The sequence below is a fragment of the Vigna unguiculata genome, chromosome 8 (genome assembly GCF_037176805.1).
Source record: "Vigna unguiculata cultivar grain cowpea cultivar isolate G323 ecotype 2 chromosome 8, ASM3717680v1, whole genome shotgun sequence".
NCBI classification, from domain to species: domain Eukaryota; kingdom Viridiplantae; phylum Streptophyta; class Magnoliopsida; order Fabales; family Fabaceae; genus Vigna; species Vigna unguiculata.
This window is the reverse complement of record NC_140799.1, coordinates 34,624,078-34,641,950: the sequence shown is the minus strand read 5'-3', so window position 1 is coordinate 34,641,950 and position 17,873 is coordinate 34,624,078. Positions and strand designations below refer to the sequence as shown.

General features: G+C 32.1%; 2 protein-coding genes and 1 pseudogene across 3 annotated transcripts; 2 read left to right on the top strand and 1 right to left on the bottom strand.

Moving 5' to 3' along the window:
- The first annotated feature begins 1,151 nt into the window (after positions 1-1,151).
- LOC114194061 (CBL-interacting serine/threonine-protein kinase 11 pseudogene) lies at positions 1,152-2,952 on the top strand (annotated as a pseudogene). Its single transcript, XR_014984171.1, has one exon. The product of XR_014984171.1 is annotated as a CBL-interacting serine/threonine-protein kinase 11 pseudogene (transcript).
- Positions 2,953-13,924: 10,972 nt separating this feature from the next.
- On the top strand, positions 13,925-14,635 carry LOC114193371 (uncharacterized). Its single transcript, XM_028083138.2, has 2 exons — positions 13,925-14,196; positions 14,290-14,635. The coding sequence occupies exons 1-2, from the start codon at positions 14,035-14,037 to the stop codon at positions 14,392-14,394; spliced, it is 267 nt and encodes an 88-aa protein (XP_027938939.1). The 5' UTR covers positions 13,925-14,034; the 3' UTR covers positions 14,395-14,635.
- Positions 14,636-15,252: 617 nt separating this feature from the next.
- Positions 15,253-17,873, bottom strand: LOC114193370 (CBL-interacting serine/threonine-protein kinase 10-like). Its single transcript, XM_085665825.1, has 2 exons — positions 17,736-17,873; positions 15,253-17,351 (listed from the first exon to the last, which is right to left on the bottom strand). Exon 2 carries the CDS (start codon positions 16,951-16,953, stop codon positions 15,610-15,612), a length of 1,344 nt encoding a protein of 447 aa, XP_085521951.1. The 5' UTR covers positions 16,954-17,351; positions 17,736-17,873; the 3' UTR covers positions 15,253-15,609.

Genomic DNA, 17,873 nt, shown 5'->3' with positions numbered 1-17,873 from the left:
CAATCTGCCGTCCCAATCACCACCGCCCACGTGTATGGCCACAATTAAAACCTACGACTGTTGGAAAGAAGAGGGGAATCACGTTCCCATTCAAGCAATGGATCCACCTAGCGATCTCCTAAGTCCAACCCACACACGCACCCTTCACGCGTGTCATTAAACCCTTCTTCTTTACATGTGTAATTTTTTAATGATTCCCATTCTTATTAAGACACTAATTAAATCTATTATTTTAGAAACTACTTCTAATATTTATCATATTGGTTGTTTTTATTCTCATATTTCAATTGTTTATTTATTCTTTTAATGTTAAGAGAGAAAATAGTTTTAATATAATTTATCACAACTCATTTTTTCCAATTTTAATATGAGACGTTACCTCACTAGTTTTAATATTTATTTTTTCAATTAAAATTTCTTGAATAAATAGTAATATCTTGTGGAGATATATAACTGATGATGTATCAGATAATTAATTAAAAATCTTATGCAAGAGATACAAATATTGTGAAGAAGATTTAAAGGTGGGGAATCTTTTTCCTTCAATATCTACAGCTCATTTTTTATTTTTGTATTTTAAATTTTGAAATATTTCAATTTATATTTTTCTAACGTTATTTTACATTATCGCTCATAATTTATATTATCTAATTGACTTTGAAAAAGATAAAAAAGATATATCGAAGCTACAAAACTACAAAAATTACAGCAAATAATTTTTTGTTTCTCTTAATACATTAAATCTATAACAATATATAAAGGGGATTCTCCTTTTTGTGTCCACATTTCAAAATACCAAGTTTACCTTTTAAATATAATAATTTATTAAATTTTTTAAAATTGACCATTACTTTTACAAGTTTTTTATAAAATCGGCTATCTATGCTTCTTTTCTTCTTCTTTATTTATCAATGGTTATTTTTTCATCTGTTCTGATATACTTCACTTTATTTTTAATAAATATAATTTTAGTTTATATATTAACTTAATAACATTACAATATTATCATCTACTAATATTATAATTTTAGCTTATATATTAACTTAATAACATTTAAGTTTAAAAGATGCATACACACAGGCGCGATAGCGCCTGTGTTTACACTAGTAATTAAATAATGAGAAATAAATAGCCACCCCCTCTTCCCCTGCTGAGAACCCATTCAGTCTTAAGTGGAGACATTAATCACCACCAAACCAACTCATATACGTAATCTTCCAACGAAGTTCTAAAGCAGTTTCTTCGTGAAACCTCTCAAACAGCCAATGCCAGCAAAACCTCGTTTCCTTATAACGTAATCGATCCCTTCCAATTACGCTTCCACCAACCACAACAGCGGAAAAGGAAATAAATCCCAAAAGCCTCAATCAACAATTTCGCGAAATTTCTAGATCCCTTTGAACCGCTCTACACTAATCCCCCAATTTCTCAAGACCAGAAACGATCGTGCTAATGCCGGAAATTGAACAGGTGGCGGCGGAAAGCACCGTCTTGTTCGGAAAATACGAGGTGGGAAGGCTCTTAGGATGCGGCGCGTTCGCGAAGGTGTACCACGCGCGTAACATCGACAAGGGGCAAAGCGTGGCAGTGAAAGTGGTAAGCAAGAAGAAACTGGCCGCAACGGGGATGACCACCAACGTGAAGCGCGAGATTACCATCATGAGCCGTCTTCACCACCCCAACATCGTGAAACTCCACGAAGTGCTGGCGACCAAGACCAAAATCTACTTCATCTTGGAATTTGCGAAAGGAGGCGAGCTCTTCTCGAGGATCGCGAAAAGTCGATTCAGCGAAGATCTCGCGCGACGGTTCTTCCAGCAGTTGATCTCCGCCGTCGGGTACTGCCACGCGCGCGGCGTTTTCCACCGCGACTTGAAGCCGGAGAATCTACTGCTGGACGAGCAGGGAAACCTCAAAGTCTCCGACTTCGGACTCGGCGCGGTGAAGGAGCAGCTGGCGGTGGATGGGGTGCTGCACACGCTATGTGGGACCCCTGCTTACGTGGCACCGGAGATTTTGGCGAAGAAGGGTTACGATGGGGCCAAAGTTGATGTTTGGTCTTCCGGGGTTATTCTCTTTGTTCTTGTGGCCGGGTATCTACCGTTCAATGACCCGAATCTTATGGTGATGTACAGGAAGATTTACAAGGGGGAGTACCGGTGTCCGAGGTGGTTTTCGACGGAGTTAAGGAGGTTTCTGGCGAGGTTGTTGGATACGAATCCCGAGACGAGGATCTCTGTGGATGAGATTTTGAAGGACGCGTGGTTCAAAAAGGGGTACAAGGAGGTTACTTTTGGCGATTTGGGTTTGGAATGGAAGAGTGAAGGGGATGGGGTGAAAGATTTGAACGCGTTTGATATAATTTCTTTCTCCACAGGCTTGAATCTCTCTGGTTTGTTTGATTCGTTGAAGGAGGTGGAAGAGGGAGAGAGGTTTATACTGAAGGAGTCGCCGGAGAAGGTGGTGGAGAAGTTAGTTGCGGCGGCGGCTACTGTGGAGGGTATTATCGTGCGGAGAAGGAAGGAGTGTGGGGTGGAGTTGGAGGGGTGTAATGGTAATTTCGCCGCTTTAGTGGAGGTTTACCGGTTATCACCGGAACTGGTTGTGGTTGAGGTGAGAAGGAGGGATGGGAATGGCGGAGTTTTTAGGGATGTGTGGAGCAATAAGCTTAGGCCGTATCTCTGTGCAGCGAGTAGCAGTACGACGTCGGATCGGGAGGAAACCGGTGCGCAGCCGGTTGCCGGTGAATCATGATTCAGCGTCATTATTATTTCTCAATTAGTAAATTTTAAACAAAATTGAAAACAAATTGGAAGTGGAGAATTGAAAATTGAAACGAAGTAGGGCACAAATAGACGTGGAACACATCGTTGATTAAGCGTGCAAATTCGCTATGTATATTATTTTATCATTTATCATGCTTATATGTAAAGTATTACAGTATTTTGCTTAGCCTTATTATTTCAAAGTGGTTGGTTGAAATTTATTAAAGCAACAATTGTTGTTCTAATAAGTTAATTCTTGTATTTGCAGGTTATTACAATCAGTTCCCCAGGATTCCCTTGAACTGCTTGGAAATTCAAATGGAATAGAGGAACATTTGCATGAACTTTTTTATGTTATGAAAATAGCTTACAATTTCATGATTTCTTCTTACCCCATTTCAATAAATTTCTACCTTGCTAATCATTACTTGAAAAAAAAAAAACTTTTTAAAGTCAGTCTTATCAATGGGATACATTAAAATCATTTTAATACATAATGCAATGATGTAATTTCTAAAGAAAAAAACATGAGCTTTTAAATGACAGATTTAATAAACTAATTAATTTCTTCCGCGTTACTTCACTCTCTTTACAAATTACAGATAATACCCATGGGGTGGTGAAGGGAGGGCCCAACTGGTAGAAGAAAAAACTAGTATCCTTGAGGTTTTTGCTGCACTTGCAAGAAAAAGAAGAAATAAAGTTATAACTTGATTTCCACAATTTTCTTCAAAAACATATTCCTCGTGAACTTGTTTGTCGTGTTCTCTCTGGTGGAAAGTGTCAGCACTTTCCGTAGATTGTCCTCATCGTAAGTTTTCTAATTTGATTCTCACTTCTTTCAAATCTTGGTATGATGCTTAATTCTGGAATTTGTTGAGTTAAGCTTATAGTACATATTTATCTCTGCGGTTAGATTTAAATATGTGGTGGATTGGCCATTTTCTTCCTGACATGTTTTCTTCTAGTATGTGCCTTCTCTTATTTAATTGCATATAAAGTGTTCGATTAAATTACAGCTTCAGATCTAATAAAATGCATTTTTGTAATGATTTGACAATGGCTATCTATGGTCCATGTGCCTGCCTCCCGGCATCAACAAATGGATAACTTCTTAGCATTTTTTCACGACACTTCTCAATGACCACAAAAGTAGTAACTGATTATGTGTGCCATTTGTCGTATGAATAGGTGGTTAAATCTTGTTGGATAGGTGGCCGTCGTGCGGGTGTAGCAAATCTATGATCAGTGTTGGTTCCTCTTCTTCATTCACCTTTTTTATCGGATATGTTTATGTAGTCTATTGGAATTGGTAACAATTCATAAATAAAGTTGGATTGTATATTTTCTCTCATGTTTTTATGAGATTTATATAAGTTAAAAATCAATTCTCACAAAATTCAACTAATTAGATGAAATTCTACGGAAAACGTACAAGAGATATAACAACACTATGCACACGAAAATCATGTTCAACATTTATTAAGAGCATAACAATATGATATTTATAATAATTATTAATATATTATTATATATTATAAATTGAATTAAAAGAAAGTGTGACTAGACTAACACTAATATTTAAGTTTTTTTTAATTCTTTTAATTAATTGTTAAAAGCGTGGTTAGGTCGATGATACTAGTATTTTATTTTTTTTATTTTATTTTATAAAAAATTAAATAACATAACATGTAGAATAAATTTGATGCGGTTAAAAAAGTATGGACAAAAAACAATAATTTTGAAAATGCATAGATCAAACAGTGATCAAGTTTCAACCAAGTACCATTTTTAAATTAAGTTAAAATTTAGAGATCAAAATCACTTTTTTCCCTTTCTTTTATAATGAAATTAGATTTGAACAAATTGTTTCTTGGTTAGATCAAAATTCCATTGAAATAAATAGACCTAAACATATGGTAGAGACAATAAATATGGACATCAATTTCACTAATTGCATGAACTTTGTTTTAAAGGAAACACTAATCTGAGCGATGTATCATTGTCAAAGCCACATTTGAAATAAACAAAACTTGTAGTATGCCTTAAATGTTAGACATAAGTACTCTCAAAGAGACATTTACCTTAAGTATATGCATATAGTATTATATTCAAAGATACGTTTAACAAAAAGGTAAGTCTAATTTCTAAAAACTAGCAAATCCCTAAATTATTTGATGAACAATAACCTACACAATCAAAATAAATAAGCAAAGATGTGATTGTGTTGAACTTTAAACTCTCCCATTTCTTTACTCTCATTATTTTTTTAATATTCTTTTTACCATTTACAAATCAACACATTTATTAATGTGGGAAAACATTTAAGAAATTTTTTAAGTTTATTTCAAAATTGACATTATTGTCACCATATATTAATTTAAATTCCATTATTAATGTGGGAAAACATCATTTGGGAAGACTAACGACTCCACTCACATTCATATCGATATAGATATGCTAATTATAAATAAGTAAAAGAAATTATTTATTTTGTCAAAATAAAAATTACACTTGTATTAATTATCTATATACAATACAATATTTCACCCTCTATCAATATACAATTATTTCAAAATTGTCCAAAACTTATTCTAACTCTCTCTTTTTTTCACTTTGAATTTTTATAAGAAGAAAAATAACTTCAATTACCCTGAATTACAAAAAAAAAAAAATAGATTCAAAATTTCACCACAAATAAAAAGATTAAAATAACAAAGTCGTACTTACATGTTCTACTTTAACTAAATAATAATAATAATAATAATAATAATAATAATAATATAATAGCCTAAAATGGTGCATCTTAACATGCCTCATACTTGTCTAGGAAGAAAATATCAATTATCTAAAGTGGTGATATGTATTGCTTGGGTGCTTTTGTCCACAAATTACACCAACAAAGTATAATGATTATAGTAATATAATTCAGAATCATAAGTACGATTCCTGAACTCCACGATCATGTTCAGTCACATTCACTTGGTCTTATATTGTGGCCTTTAATTAATAGCAAATGGACACGCTGCAGTACCACCCTGCATTCTCTGCTACTTCAACAAGTGGTCCAAATTGAAATAGTACCCTAACTTTTCAAACTTGTTCAAGTTCAAAAATTATTAGGTGATTTAGAAGAATCAACACACAACTTTTTAACGTAATTTTTAACATTATTTATCCTAAATTTATTTTCATTCATTATATTCATAATTAAGGTATGAAAAGAAAAAAAGGAGGCAACGAGGTATGGTACACGCGACAGAGCTTAACAACCATCCAAATTTGAAGCATAGCAGCATGTGAGAAAGTTCGCGTAGAACTGAACCATTCAATTAATTGAACCATGTTACTCTCTCGATCTGAACAAAAAAAAAACATTTAAAATACTATTTTTTTTTGGATTGTTCCTCCATTAATGCATGCTACGTTAAGTTCTTTGTCGCTTTTCGTTGGCTGCCCAGACAAAATATGGTTGCTGTTGGAATCCATTTTTCAATCATAAACTCTTGACACCAAATATTAGTTTTCTTGTTGGAAATTTTAACTTTGGATTTCATATATAGGATATATAGTTTGAAAGTGAGAATGACTTAAGGTAAAATATTTATCATAAAATAAAGTCTTCAAAAGTATCATATTTGAAAAGTATATATAAGATTATCCTCAGTGATATTACATATCTACCTCAAAATAATAAATAGAAGGATATCTGAATACAATAATGTGGTATACCTAACATGGTTGTCTGTGATGAAAAAAAACATGTATTATTATTGTTATGTATGTGTCACTACCTTTGGTGCGGGACATGTCATGCATGATAAGTGTAAATTAGTGTGTTAATCACACTATAATTGCGATTAATGATTACTGACAAAATTTGCTAAAAATAATTGCCAAACACAATATTCCGGCGGACCCACAACAGAGAATCATGCAATAGTATTTATAGTGTATCTTATAGAATATATATAATAATTGTGACCATGATGACGTCTTTTATGTAATTATGATATTTAAAAAAAATTAAGAGTTAAATATATCTTTTATTTATTTTTTCATCTTTAAATTAAATATATAGTGTTTTGTTTTGACAAATTAATGAAAATAATGTAAGATATTTTTCAACAAATTATACGTGTACATTATATTGTAGTTTGTGCAATTTTATAAAAAAAATAACATTTTTTTTCAATAGATTGTACTCTAGTTTATTGTAAAAATAAAGTGAACATAAAATAAGTATATAGTTAGTTGTTTTGAAATAACTTGAAAATAATTTAACAAACGAAAAATATATTTAACTTTAAATTTAATTTAATTTTATAAAGCTTAGTTTTAAAGTAAAGTTTGTTATTATTAATATATTGTAATAGAGTATTTTATTTAATTTATGTTTGATTTTACATTAAATATGAGCTAAATATTTATGGATAGTGATAGGAAGTAACAAGTTTTTTTGTATTTGAGAGTCTATTTGAAGTCAAATTTGTAAAAATGGTCTGTTTAATTTTTTTTTTTGTCAAAAGGGATTAAGTCGTCAGGATGGAAGACGATATTACAAAGGAAGTTGTCCTCCACTCAGCTAGTTTCTGTTTTTTCGCATAGGAAAGTAAAATCGGCTGCAATGGTGACAACTTCTCATTGAAAACCGGCATGGAGCACAACGAATTCAACATACCATTTAATGGAAACTAGCTGCAGTGGTGACGACTTCATATCGAAAAACGTATGTTTTAATACCGACTTTGCTTTGTCCAAAATTGTTGATACAGGCACGCACTGCTGCAATATGCACTGCACAATTCATATTCATAGACATGAGTTCACGTACATAGAAATTGTCCTGTATAGGGACAACTTTGCTTGTTTGAAAAAAAAAACAGAAATTGGCTGAATGGATGATGACTTCACCTGTAATTCATCTTCTACCCCGACGACTTGACCTACTTTAAAAAAAATTCAAGGAATCCTATTTTATAAATTTATGGTCAAATGAACTCTGAAATACAAAAAAGTCGAAGTAACACGATATATTTAACAAGATTTTGTTAAATTATAGTATGTTAGAAGAGAGTTTATGTTTATCTCAATCTCATAAAATAAATTTATAAAATGACAAAATACTTGTTATATATATATATATATATATATATATATATATATATATATTGTAATTTGTCTTTATGTTTAATATATTAAATATCCAACAATTTTTTATTTCAATTTTAGTGATTCTAATGCCAAATTTAATAAAGGAAAATATTAATTCATTTTATAAAAAAAAAAGTCAAGAATAAATAGAAAAAATTGAAAAAAAAATTATTATAACAATAGAACTTAAAAAAAACTATTAATCCTTTATAATTAAATCAAAGTTAAACAGTTTTAGTTACCTTTCGTTTTCTTAATTATATTTAATGAGGAAAACAAAGTTGACCCGTAGTGACGGTAACAGCATGAAAGATGCACTTGACTTGACGTTGGACAAACTATTGCTACTATTTTGGCCACGAATGACCTTAAAAGTAAAGAATTAATTTCTTGCGTGTGATGGGTGACATTTGCGACTAAATATTTTAAAGAATAGTTAATTAGTCGGCAACTAAAAAAAAAAGAAAAAAGAAAAAAGTAGGGAAAATCAGAAATGAAAAATGAAATTCGAAAGAGAGAAAATGTATTGAAAATTTAGAAATTTATCTTCCTCTTATTTAATCATATAAAAAGTGAAAATAAAAAACTATGTGAAATAATACAAATATCGCTAACTATATGATGCAGCGTCATAATGAATTTTTAAGTAATGTATATTAAAAATAATATTTATATAAAATTATAAGTAATGTATATTAAAAAATATTCTTTATAGAAAATTTTCTATTTTATATGCTTTAACCGTAATATTTATTTATCTTTTGCAAAAACACTTTAATATATTATAGTTATTGAATGAAATATAAATTTGTAGTAGTTGTTTCTCTTAATAGGAATTGAATGCGCATGTAACATACAACGACTCACACACTTCACTCAAACAATTATGAGTTAGAAACCTTTAACACAATTGTTAAATCTAATAAAACTTAAAGGATTTTAATTATATTTACAAAAGAATAAACTATTTCATAATAATAATACTTGTCACATAAACATTAATGTAACATCAGTATTACAACTTTACTTTTTTTTTCATGAAGATATAAGTAAGTATTTTATTTAGTGTTAATTAATAAACTTATCAAATATAACATATTTATTAAATTCAATAGTTATCAATTTATTAAATGTATGTTTAATGTTTATTGTTAACATTTTGTATGTAATAATAATAATAATAATATAATAATAATAATAACACATTTGTATTTATAATTGTCAGTTGAAATTATTTTATTTTTAATAGCCAAAGATTAAATATAATTTTAAAATTATTTTCTTAAAAAAAAATAAGCTTCGTGATTTTAATTAAAAGACGTGATATTTAAAAATGAACAGAGAGCAATTTTAAAAGGGACATTTAGTTGAATACACTATACATCAATGGAATAATCTACAATAATAAAATATAATTAATTATTTTCATAAAAAAGTTTACATTTTAATAAATATTAATTAAATTGATTACATTAATTACACAATATCAAGCTCTTAGTAATATAATTATGATCTTGAATAAAGGTGTTTTTAGATCTCTGATATGTATCTATTTCTTACGATAGATTTCAAATGCATATAAGTACCACGTGTAAGGTCCGTTTCATTCTGTCCCTTTTATTTGAAGGGTTGCTCCAATCTTATGGGCCTAAAGGCTGGCCCAAAGAGGAAGGGTCAGACCTAACCTATCAACCCTAACCTTGTGCTCATTTTGGTAACACAAAACTTTCACAATCCTTAGAGTGGCTGATGTTTTTCCTCTGCTAGGGTTTACTCCTAACCTTGAACCATTGAGCTCAATTACGTTTCCTAGCCTCATGTAAGTGCTTTACACCTCAGGTCTTGTTTTCCTTTCGCTTTTATGTTTGTACTTCTAGTAGGGGTTCGTCGTAGGCTTACGTATACTCTTCCGCATCTGTCCCACAGCTCAGTAATCTACCTTTGGAGTTTTGCGTTCCGCTGTTGGAGATGCACCCCGCTCTTAGGCCTTTTCCAGGTACGAGAAGTTAGGATTTCGAGTTATATTGTTTGTGGATTGTTCTTGAGCTTGTTTGTTGTTTGTATGGATAAATCACTGTTTTGATGCGTGGAGTTCTTTGCATGATTTGTTGGTTTGGAAAAACACATCTGTTGCAGGCGAATTAGGGCGAGAACTGTTAATCTCGCCCAGGCGAGTCTGACGAAGGCTTGCCCAGACCTTCTGCGCGAGTTGTCGCCCAAGCGGGTGGATCTGATTTTTGAGCGAGGGTCTATCTCGCTCAGGCGAGGTGAGCTCGCCTTAGCGAGCTGGCGTATTTGTTTCTGTCTGTGTTATCGAACTCTCGCCTAGGCGAAGGGGAATTCGCCTGAGCGAGACCCCTTGGCCTGAGCGACGAGTTTGGGCGAGGGTATGCGCTGGTTGAGTGGTTACTCCTTTTCTCTTTTGTGTTTGGTATGAAATTGATGGAATTATTGTATAATGGCATGTAGGGTATAATATGAATGTGTGAGAGGGTGTATGAATTTATGAATGACAAACTTGAGTAAATCCTTGGCATGAAATGAGCATGATATGGTTGGTATTAAAGAGATATGATAACGAGATGAGTTGGAAATCCTTATGCATGGATGGTTTATGATGAATGGAAATGAGTTGGGCCTGAAACATGAAAGGCGTTGGTTTTAAAGGTTGGGATGACGAACGTATACATGCATGATGAATGTTATTTGGCTGTGTGATTATGTTTGGTCGGTGTCAATGCGTAATACCTTGGAGTCTCTAGGTGAGACTTTCAGGGTCACGCTTCAGTGATCGAGACGTAATTCCATGACCCCTGTTAGTGGGTGTCCCTGGTGGTGCCCCATCTGTATAACTAGGTAAGGATTCAAGGTAAGGTTGTATCCTGACACTCTAACGAGTCAGTTAGTCTCATCTAGAGCGGACTGACTCCTGTGGTGAGAGTAGTAGGAGGCCTGAAATTCATTAAGGGCTAACCTTGTGGTGACGGAAATTGATTCATTGTAACACTTGTAACACATAGCTCGAGGGTGAGCAGAGGTATTCACCACAAGTGCGAGCATCCGCTGAATCCGACCAAGTTATACGTATCCGAATGAGTCGAGTCGAGTCGTAGTGTATTGATTGAAAAGTCATAACATGCTTGGTTGTTGTATGGATATTGGATGGTGAAAATATATTTGACTGTATGATGAAAATGTTGTTGGCTCTATCTTACCCGGTTTGTTGTATGGTTGTCTTGTATGTGGCTCTTCTTTCTTGCGATGATCATCAATTTAATTGATGGGAGCAGATGGGCGAGGTTCCCGCAGTCAGCAAGGAAATGGCAATTCCGTTGCTTAGCCATCTGGACTGGACTTTATGTTTATTTTTCTTCATGGGTTTTCTTCAGGGCTATGGCCCATGTATTGCTCTATGTTTTACTATTCTACTCTCATTTTGTTAGACTTTTATCTGGTTTCCGTTGGCATCGTGGTGTGCCCAGTTTGTAGGGATTGTGTTAAGGACCCCAGGACTACTCTACATTACTATTTGGTGTGATGTTTATTTTAATTTCGCTTAATAATTAAATTGGACGTTACACCACGGAGGAAGAATTTTTTTTTTGTTTTACTTAATTACTTTTCATCTAAGTAGTTAATAAATAAAACATATTATTAGTAAAATTTTATCTTTTAGAATTAAAAATTCCAATTCGCATGAGAGATAAGATAAACAATTCACAATATCAATTGTTTATGAACTAACATAATTACTAGTATTTTGATAAAATAATTAATATTGAAAAGTATTAAAAAATGTCTTGGAAGGAAATATACATAAAATAATAATAAACAGACAAAACAAACTATGTGGAGCAGAACCTAAAATAAATTATCAAAGATGTGGGAGTGCTAGCAAAGACACTTCATGATTGGTTGAGACGTGCAATCCAAAACTTGCGATAGCTACTGTCACAATTGGAGGAACTGAGGCCCACTTAAAAACAAGCCCATTTAGACACTAGAATGGCAGTTTCTTCCTGCACCTCCACAATTTCTTCCTGCAGCTTCATATATTTAAAAAATTCAAATTATAAAAAGAATTACTTGTTGAAAGTATTATGTGGTTCAACATGCAAGACTATAAGTAAATATTGATTTAGTTTTAATATTCATTCAGTTTGTTCAATTTTGGTTATGATATTCGTTCAACTTTTTCAATTTTGTCATTTTATTATAATATTCGTCAATTTTGTTCAATTTGTTTTTTTTCGCTAACATTGTTAAAGTAGTTAACGAATTGTAGATATGTCACGTGTTATTTCATGGTTTTTTTTTTAAAAGAAGATATGTTCACGTGTTAAGCCAATATCATGTCACATGTCAAGTCAGTTTTATATATTCAATTTGGTCTTGATATTTGTTATTGTTGTCCAGTTTGCTCCTAATTTTTTCTTTGAATTCAACAATTTTTTTGTCTCTCTCCTAATTGAGACCAAATTTAATTTTTATATAAATGTTATACTGATATTCTTATTAAAATTCTCATTTTTATTAAATATATTTAATTTAGAGTTAGAGTTGGTTTAAAATTAAAATGAAAATTTTTAAAGTAGAGAATAAGACCATTGATTTTAAATTTTAAGCCGTTAAAAATAATATAAAGTAATATAATTGATTAGTATAATGTTTATGTGATTTTTAATACTCTATGTGATTTTTATCCTCTTAAATTTTTAAACCAGTGAAATTCTCCACTTTTAAAATTTTCGATCTAATGTTAAACCAACTTTAACCTTAAACAAAAAATATTTAATAAAAGTGTGAATTTTAAAAAATATTAATATAACATTTATATAAAAGTTAAATTTGGTCTCAAGTGAGAGAAAGATAAAATTGTTCAATTTTTTTAAAAAATGGAACTAAATTGTAAAAATATAATGAATATCATGATAAAATTGAATATAGAAAATTGATTCTAACATATGACATGATATTGATTTGACACATAGTCATTTTTTTTAAATAAAAAATATTAAAAAAGTTAAAAGATTGTGCAAAAAAAATCACAAAATGACATGTGATCCTCAGTGTTCATAATCAATTAACTATTATTTTAAGGATGTTAGCAAAAAGAACCAAACTTAACAAACTTGACAAATATTGTGAGCAAATTGAAAAAAAAAATTAACATCAAATTGAAAAAACTAAACGAATATTAAAAACTAATAAGTATTTAAGCCTAACATTTATTATTTTTACTAATTTAATTAAATAAAAATAAAATTATTAAAATTTGCACCCGAATATTGTAGGGAGGAAACACAAATTATACAACAAATAATTTCTTATGTAGACAATTACAAATCTTGAAACCAAATGTTGTCTGGGGTGAGTCAGAAAACTTAATCTGTATTTTATATGTAGGATAGGTAAGATCGATTTGTTTTTGACTGACCGGTCAATGATGAATGGATGAAACAAAGCTGAAAGGTCCTTCTCTATTATTTTCCTTAATTTAATCTAAAATCTTGAAAATATTAAAATATTAAATAAATTTATTTTAGTTAATATTACTCAACTTATTATAGGATTCTATCCTGAGAAATTCACATTTAAACTCCAAAATAGGGTAATGAAAAATAAGATAAATTAATGTGAAAAACTTTTTCATTTTTAGTAATGTTCACTAACTATAAATAAATACTATGATACTTTGACATCACACCAATTTTTTGTTTTCTCTTTTCAAATTATATCAAACTTTTTTTCATTTGATAAGATGGTATGACGTGGACATTGTAAAAAATTTATAAAAAGTCAGTCAAAAAATAATTTTAAATAGATGAGATAAAACAGTCCACCATGCTTTTTTCTTCTTCTTAGCCATCCCTGTGTTTAATTTAAGGAAGAAAGAAGTAGCATCAAGTTATGCCAAAGTAAAGTATTTGATAATAGGACAAAAGTTGATCGAGACCAACCCACCAACATGTCTTTTATTTATTTTTCGACTGTCAAGTCCATTCCCACTTTCAACTTATTTAGTGTCTTCTTAAATCAGCTCGCACCACAAGAGAGTCATACCCTGATTCCTCTGATATACACACACACAAACCTTTGTAACTCCGAGGAAACCATGTGTCCTCTCAGGTTCATTCTTGTAATCTTGTCGGCAACTCTTGCCGGTTTCTTTGTCCTCAGAAATTTCAGATCTCAACCCCACATCACTGACACTGAGTTGGATGCAAACAATGAAAACAATGAGCACACCCTAACCTTAAAGAATGCAACTTCCAAGGTACCAAGATGACCCTTTTCCATTCCTTTTTGTTTATGCTTTAGATTGTACAAAAATGTTGTCTTTTCATGTCGTGTATTGGTGAGTCTACAGGTTCGTGATGCATTGCAATCTGGGTTCTGGACCTTCCTTGACATGGCTAGCGGTCGCTATCTTTGGAGGCACTTAGTCTCTTCCTCTTCCCCAAAGTCTGAATGAATTCTTATGGTATATAGCTGCTTTTAATGGTGATAATAATCATAACTTAGCTGCAAAAATACTACAAACCACTTCCTTAACATGTGGTTTAGACTTACATGCCTGTAACTGTTTGTTACTTTTTTGGTTAGCTGTAAATGGAATACCAATATGTTGCAGTTGATGGGCAAATAACCATGTTTCTTACTCACTATTAATTTAGGAGAACAAATATTTCAATAGAAGAGTATTTTACATATTAGTTTGAGTTTTTGGAATGAAAATATCTCAATTCACGAAAATCCTGTGAATTAGATATGGTTCTCTTTCCTTAGAATTGGTCTTCTTTTCCTTATGATTTTTTTAGTAAACTAGAGACTGAAATTCCATAGAGTAGAAGACTAAAGTGATAGATTCTCACGAGAGTAGAACGGGTTTCTACAAGTATAATCCACCTATGACCAAATGATAATGCTTCAGGTACTCCAAAGAAAATATCTTAGCCTCTGAAATTCTTCATACAAGGCAGGTATAGGTTTTTGAACATTTTTATCCTATAATTTGGAACTGATTTAAAATGCTACAAGGATACTTTTGCGCTTTGCGGAGTATTGTCTTTCTTAGAATATGATCTAGATTCCTAGTTGTGGACAATATATAACCTAATTTGTGAAAGTTAGGATTTTGTTTTAAAAAATAATTATTTATAATCTGTGATAAACATGATTTTATCCCAACATTTTGGAAATCAATTGTTTGTGAAAATCAGTTTTAGACATAGAAGAGTGATGATAATGTGTTGAGATTGATTATGTATGATATGATTTGTGAAAAAATTGTCTTAGCCTGTATCAGAAGCAGGTCTTTGTATAAGAGGAATTGATAAAGAAACTACAGAATTTATTGATTTCTCTTAGGACAGTATGTATGACACTCATTAATCACTCATGTCCTTAAAACATTGGAGTCAATACCACTACAAACTGGTTTTTAACCAGTAAACTTGCAAAAATATTCAAACTAAACATCTGCTACCTGAAGTTGAGACTCTATGTATTACAATAAAGTCATGACATTGTAAAGAACAAGAAAAATATACAGACACAACATCATTTACAATGGGATTTCATATTATTGATGCACAAATAATAAGGTTTGAGGCACTGGAAACTCAGAAATATTGTTTTTGGGACTGAGATTGTTGTTGCTGCAGTTGCTCCAACTGTTGTGTGTGATTTACTGTTGTTGGTCACCTTGCCATACCCAAACAATATCTTTAAGAGCAGGCCTTATGGCTTCTTTCAATATTTTATCATATTCCAGCGTATCTCCATTTGTTTTCTTCACCTCCACCAAGTGCAGAAGTGGAGTGACCTCAAAGATCTCAGCATCAATGGATAAGATCCCCTTCCTACCTTCATGAAGGCCCTCAAATTTCAACAAACCCGCAGCTCTTTTCTTTATCTTCATCTTCAGCCGATTTGCAATTTCTTCTAGCCTGAAGATGATGAGAGATGCTGGTTGTCTTGAAGTAAATCTTGCTTCCCTTTTCTGAAAGCTGTCTTCAAAGAATCCACAAAGATTGAAACCAGGTGAAAGGGAGATTATATCAAAGGCATTTATACTTATTGGCACAACTGACTCTTCCCTTGCTTCTGCTGCTAAGCCATTACTTCCATGACCACATTGTTCAGAATGATTTGTATTTGGAGAGACACTCACACTCCTGTTTTCCTCTTCTTGTGTTGTCTGTGTACCATTTTCCCACTTCCTAAACCAAGAACATTGCTTAATCTCATCTATGGAAATCCTAGTGTTTGGATTTGGATCCAACATCTTGCTCAATAGCTTCCGAACTCCTTTTGGGAACCATCTAGGACAGGTAAATTCTGCCTTGCTTATCTTCTTATACACCACCATCAAATTAGGATCTTGAAAAGGAATGTAACCTGCTAGTAAGACAAACAAAACTACCCCACATGACCAAATATCAGCTTTGGCACCATCATAACCTTTCCTTTTGATGACCTCAGGAGCAACATAGGCAGGTGTTCCACAAGCTGTGTGCAACAAGCCATCTTGGTGTTTGGAATCAGCCAGAGCACTTAACCCAAAATCTGAGATCTTCAAATTATCATTTTCATCCAACAGAATGTTCTCTGGCTTTATATCTCTATGGCATACACCTCTACTGTGACAAAAATCCACTGCATTCACTAGCTGCCTAAAATATCTGTGTGCAACATCTTCTTTGAGTTTTCCTTTAGCCACCTTCTTAAACAGTTCTCCCCCTTTAGCATATTCCATAACAATGTAAATCTTACTCTTTGTGGCCATGACCTCAAAAAGCTCAATAACATTTGGGTGCTTGACCAGTCTCATAATAGATATTTCCCTTTTAATGTGATCAACCTGCCCAGCTTTTATAACCTTGTTCTTGTCAATCACTTTAATGGCCACACTTTGGTTAGTTCTTGTACAACGGCCATAGTAAACCTTTCCAAAAGTTCCTTTACCTAGTAACCTTCCCAGTTCATATTTTTGCATCAAGATGCTTGATTTGTTCTCCCTAGGAGACATTGAAGTTGGGCAAATTAAATTTCACTCCCTCAGCCAATTAAAATATCTATAGTATAGAGATCAGATGATAGCAAATAAGCTATTCAACCTTCTTCACGCAGGTGATATACTAACACAACAGGCACATCAAAATAACATGTGTTCCAATTATGCATCAAGGGATACTGAAAGAATGAGCCAACAATTTTTGCTCCACTGTTACTAATTAAGCTGGGCAGTAATAGCAAGAACATAACCTTATGGATCTCAGAGACAAAGCTCATTTTCATACATCTCTTCCCTCTGTGTATGTCATGCACTGCTGAAGAATATATACATATATGTGCGCCACAGATAGGTGAGCGAACTTCAGAACTGTACTGAAAACTGAGGATGATTTTCCTGAGAATGTAGTCAATCTGAAAATCATAGAAGCATCAAACTGAAATCAATAACTAATGTTTTATATGATAATATATAGATATCGAAAATAAAAAAGACTAATCATAGATTGATAGTTCATGAAAGATAGTACACTTTGCAGATATTACTGTTCAATGTAAGATGATTTTAATAACACACATAAATACAGAGTGACAGTAGTATAGTTATAAAATCTTAGAAAATGATGTATGTTTTCTGCCCCACAGTAAGCATATGTAATTAATTGATCTTTAGCAAGACAAATTTGTGTGCTGAAATAATGTTCAGATAATGAGAGACATGTTGGTGTAATAGCACAATCCAAATCATAAAATAAGACCAAAAAAATCCATAATAAATAAATGAAAATAACCTCTAACCTTCAGAATTGAGATTGAACAGTTGTAGCACCAAACATAGTAGAGATATAATACAGTGGTTGTATAGAAAAGTAAATTAACTAGTAAGTACTAGAGCTGTTACTTGTTTGTGTACAACATTCATATATAATATGAATA